Source organism: Erythranthe guttata, chromosome 8 (genome assembly GCF_056151865.1).
Source record: "Erythranthe guttata isolate IM_541 chromosome 8, IM_541, whole genome shotgun sequence".
Classification (NCBI taxonomy): Eukaryota; Viridiplantae; Streptophyta; class Magnoliopsida; order Lamiales; family Phrymaceae; genus Erythranthe; species Erythranthe guttata.
Window position 1 is genome coordinate 14,602,437 of NC_142540.1, and position 5,002 is coordinate 14,607,438.

A 5,002-nucleotide genomic window follows, 5' to 3' on the forward strand; every position below is an offset into this window, starting at 1 on the left:
TGTTTTGCTCGCGTGAAATCACGCGAGCAAAACATCTATGTTCGCGTGAAATCACGCGAGTAAGTTTTTTTTTTTTTAATTAAGGTACTCGCGGGATTTCACGCGAACAGGGATGTTTTGCTTGCGTGAAATCACGCGAGTAGACGTATATATACTTTTTTTTTTTTTAATTTTACAAAATATAAAAAAACAATCCAAATAACAAAGTTCAACATTCAAATACAATAACAAGGTTCAACACCCAAATACCATAGATAAGTTCAACATCCAAATACAATAACAAAGTTCAACATCCAAATACTATAGATAAGTTCAATATCCAAGTACAATAACAAAGTTCGACATACAAAAACATAAGAAAATACGCCAAATCTACCCATGCCTAGTACTTAACGTCGTCCACAAAGCTAGTCGATCAGCGTAAAAATCTTGTATGGCGAGTAAATTGGGAGCTGCGTAATACCTCCACTGAGGATGGAGACGAGGTAGAGGGCAGTAAATCGGTACTCGAAGAATCATGAAATGATAGTTATATAACGACATAGGAATAATATTTGATAACGCGGGATTCCCAACTAGAGGTAGACAAGTAAAACTACCGAACTCAGTGAATATTATCACCATTGCGTTGTATCTCGTAGCAATTGCCAGTCCAATATCTGTTGACATCCATTTGGTCTGTGGCGCAGGCCCGCTTTCATGACTGCATGTCAGAATATGATCAGCGACTGCATTACGACCCTCTTCATCTCCACAAAACATATCAGCATATAAATGATGACGCTCCATAAACTCTGCAACCAAGTCTGTTCTTACTTGTGGCCATCTTTCTTGACTTCCATAAATAATTTCGGCAATGAATCGGTACCCACAATTACCATCGGCCCTCACATTAACATATGAGGCTATAGATTGTGCGAGAAATGAAGGAAAAAAGGAAAAGAAATTGACCCGTTCTCCGGCAGTTACAACCGATTCTTCCGTATGTTGAGAATTAGTCAAACTTACTAATCTTTCTTAGTCTTTAGGATTTATGAATAAGTCAGAGTTTGTTTTATTTATCATTTTATTTAGGAAGCACGTTTATAGTTTAGTCAAAGTGGTTGAGTTTATTTAGGTGTTTTAGTTATTTTTATTTATCTATAAAAGTTAGAGTCTGTAACTTGAATTTTTATCATAACTTCAATTCTACTCTACTATTCTGAATAATAAATTTATTCTCTTTCTTCTATGATTTGCTGAGTATTTCTTTACATGGTACCAGAGCTTGGTTGCCTATCAAGTGTTTGATTTTATTACTCAGTGAAATGAATAGTGGAGGCATGGCATCATCTGTAGATAAGCTTGATGGTAACAATTATAGTTACTGGAAGTTATGTATGGAAGCTTATCTACATGGGCAAGATTTGTGGGATCTTATCTCTGGTGATGAATCTGTAATTCCAGAAGATACATCACAGAATGTTGAGTTGCGGAGGAAGTGGAAGATAAAATGCGGTAAAGCTTTGTTTGCTTTGCGGACATCTATCAGCAAGGAGTACATCGAGCATGTTCGTGAGGAAAAATCGCCGAAACGTGTGTGGGAGACACTCGAAAGGCTATTCACTCAAAAGAATACGATGCGGTTGCAGTTTTTGGAGAATGAGCTCGCCGGAATGACTCAGGGAAATCTCTCAATTTCAGAATATTTTCTGAAAATTAAAACTTTATGTGCCGAGATTTCAGAATTAGATACAGACGAGCCTATCAGTAGCTCACGTTTGCGTCGGTATCTTATCTGAGGCTTACGAAAAGAATTTATGCCCTTTATCTCTTCGGTACAAGTAGGGGTGGAAATCGGAACGAAGTTTCCGATTTCCGCCGATTCCGATCCGAAAATTTCCGATTTTGGAACGATTTTTTGTAGTCCGAATTCCGAAATTCCGATTTCCGAATTTTCCGAAAAAAATCGGATCGGAATCGGAATTGATATGAAATTTTCGGAATTTCCGAATTCCGATCCGAAAATATTTCCGAACAATTCCGATTTTTTCCGAAATAATTCCGATTTTTTCCGGATTATTAATATAAATTTTCATACTAAAAGTAGGCCACTACTTTGGGCTGGGCCATAAAAAAGTCTTACAAATATTAGAATTTTAAGTTATTGGCCCATTCAACAAAATAAACCCACCCACCATCCAGCTCATCTTTTGCTTCAAACCTAATTATTTTACTTCCTAGCTGCGCTGCTCTGCTTCTCTTTTACTAGACTTTTTTCTTCTTCTTCTTCAACATTCAGCTGCATTCCATATGATAATGATCGTTTCTTCGAGCACCCAAAGGGTAAAGACGTCTTTGTCGGGCTGTCTTAAGCCTTGGCGGTCACGGATCTCAGCTAATTACAAATATGTTTTTCTATTTTTCTAACCTTGGTAGAAATTTTAGGAATTATTTGTGTGTAATCTGTTCATTTTTTCTTGATAAGATAAATTTTTGATTTGTTTTCCTGTGTGGAGAGATTTGCCGTCGATTTTTGTTGGGTTTAAGCTGCGTTTTCGGTTTTCGAAAAAAATTTCTTGTTCTTCCCTTTTATTCCGAAAATTTCCGAAAATTCCGAAAATTCCGAAAAAATCGGAATCGGAACTCATTTTCAGATTCCGAAAATTTCGGAATCGGAATCGGAAGTGATATTAGAGTTCCGAAAAAAATCGGAATTTTTCCGAAGAGCCCGTATCCGATCCGATCCGTCCGATCTCCACCCCTAGGTACAAGGGTGGGCAGCCCAACCTTCAATTATTGAGTTGGAAAATTTGCTTTCAAATCAGGAAGCTTTGGTGAAACAGATGACCAGCAACAACAAGACTTACTCTCAAATGGAGGATGCTCTTTACACTAAGGATCATAAGAAAAAGAATGTCTATTCCAAAGAAGCTGATTACAAGCAACCCAAAAGTGAAGGACAATTCAAAGGCAATTCAAAAGGTTGTTATCGGTGTGGAAAGTTGGGCCACATGAAACGAGATTGCCGTGTAAAGGTGGCTTGCAATCGGTGTAGGAAAGCGGGTCATATCAAACAAAATTTTCGTGTTAAGCTCGCTGAAACAGAAGCAAACGTTTCACATGAAGCTACTGAGTCTGATCAGGCTGTATGGGAACAATGTTTCTCTATTGAAGTTGCCGAGGAATCGGCTGGTATGTCTTCCGTTGAGCACCGAATTGGCACAACCAAAAATGCCAGTGACTCAATAGATTACCAAAAGGATTGGATTATTGATTCCGGTTGCTCTCATCATGCAACTGGAAATGATTGGTTGTTGTCAGACATTCATCCTCATCATGGGAGAAGAGTTATAGTGACGGCTGATAATTCATTACATCCAATAGTGAAGGAAGGAAATTTTGATGTTCAATCTGACAATTTTACTAGCAACGTGTCTCTCAAAGATGTGTATCACGTTCCGGACTTAAAGAAGAATCTCGCCTCGGTGTCTTAACTTGCCGATTATGGAAGGTATACACTTTTTGGCCCAAATGATGTCAAAATTCTTGCTAATGTAAAACACATTGTTGGTGATGTTTTATTTACTGGAAAAAGGAAAGAGTCGCTATATGTTTTATCTGCAAGTGAGGCATATGTTGAAAAGACAGGTTACAATGCAAGTGCGACACTTTGGCATGCTCGCTTGGGACATGTTGGTTACCAATTGTTGCTGAAAATCTCTTCGAAGAAACTTCTTGATGGAGTTCCTGTTTTTAAAGAATTTCATCATAACGTGGTTTGTGCCGGCTGCCAATACGGTAAATCACATCGACTCCCTTTTTCTAATTCAAAGAATAGAGCTTCTGTTGCATTAGAATTGGTGCACTCTGATGTTATGGGACCAACAAAAATTCCAAGTTACTCTGGTTTTTGTTATGTGATGATTTTAGTAGACGATTTTTCTCGGTTTACATGGGTGTTTTTCTTAGAACACAAAAGTGAGGTTTTCTCCAAGTTTGTACAGTTTAAAGAAGAGGTGGAGAAAAAGTTTGGGTTGTCACTGAAATGTCTACGCACAAACAATGGTGGGGAATACATGTCTGATCAATTTTTCAACTATTGCAAGGAGCACGGGATTCGGCGTCAAATGACATGTCCAGAAACTCCACAGCTAAATGGGGTCGCTGAGCGTAAGTTAGCACAACTGACAGCCATTTGCTTATCGTGGTTGCATGCTAAGAATCTTCCAAGAGAATTATGGGCTGCAGCTATTCAATCGGCTTGCCACGTCAGAAATCGTTTGCCTCCATGGTCTGGTACAAAATCATCTCCGTTTCAAGCCTTATACCACATAAAACCAAATGTGAGTTATTTTAGAGTTTTTGGTTCAATTTGTTATGTCCATGTATCAAAAAGTAACAGGACTAAACTCGATCCGAAGGCCAGACGTTGCATTTTTGTCGGTTATGATGAACACAGGAAAGGGTGGAGATGCATGGATCCGCAAACAAAGAAGATTGTTACCTCCCGAGATGTGGTATTTGATGAAGTATCATTGCACCATTCGAATGAAAATGAGAAGAGCGATAATTTCCATTTAGAGGCTTTCCTCGATAAGGCAGACAACAACTCTTCAATTTCAACCGAAGAAGATGCTCAACAAGAACAGGTTGTTGAGGCTGGAATACGAAGGTCTTCTAGAGTAAGAAGGCAACCTTCTCATTTAGCCGACTATGAAGTTCAGACGAATCATTCCTCAGTCTTATCATGTTTTATGGTTGGAGATTCATATGAAGATGAGCCACAGTCTTACAGCGAAGCTCAGGGCATTATTGAATGGGAAAAGGCCATGCATGAAGAAATTGCATCCTTGCACAAAAACGATACTTGGGAGTTAGTTCGAAAACTAGAAAATGCTGAAGTAATTACTTGTAAATGGGTTTACAAGTTGAAGAAAAAGGCCAATGGTACTATCGACAGGTTTAAAGCTCGACTCGTTGCTCGCGGCTTTTCCCAACTATACGGCCTTGACTACGAGGA

The 5,002-nt window shown here is 38.7% G+C and overlaps 1 protein-coding gene across 1 annotated transcript; it reads right to left on the reverse strand.

The window, feature by feature from the left end:
* Positions 1-372: 372 nt before the first annotated feature.
* Positions 373-789, reverse strand: LOC148768581 (uncharacterized). Its single transcript, XM_088821279.1, has one exon. It carries the CDS (start codon positions 787-789, stop codon positions 373-375), a length of 417 nt encoding a protein of 138 aa, XP_088677405.1.
* Between the last annotated feature and the right edge of the window lie 4,213 nt (positions 790-5,002).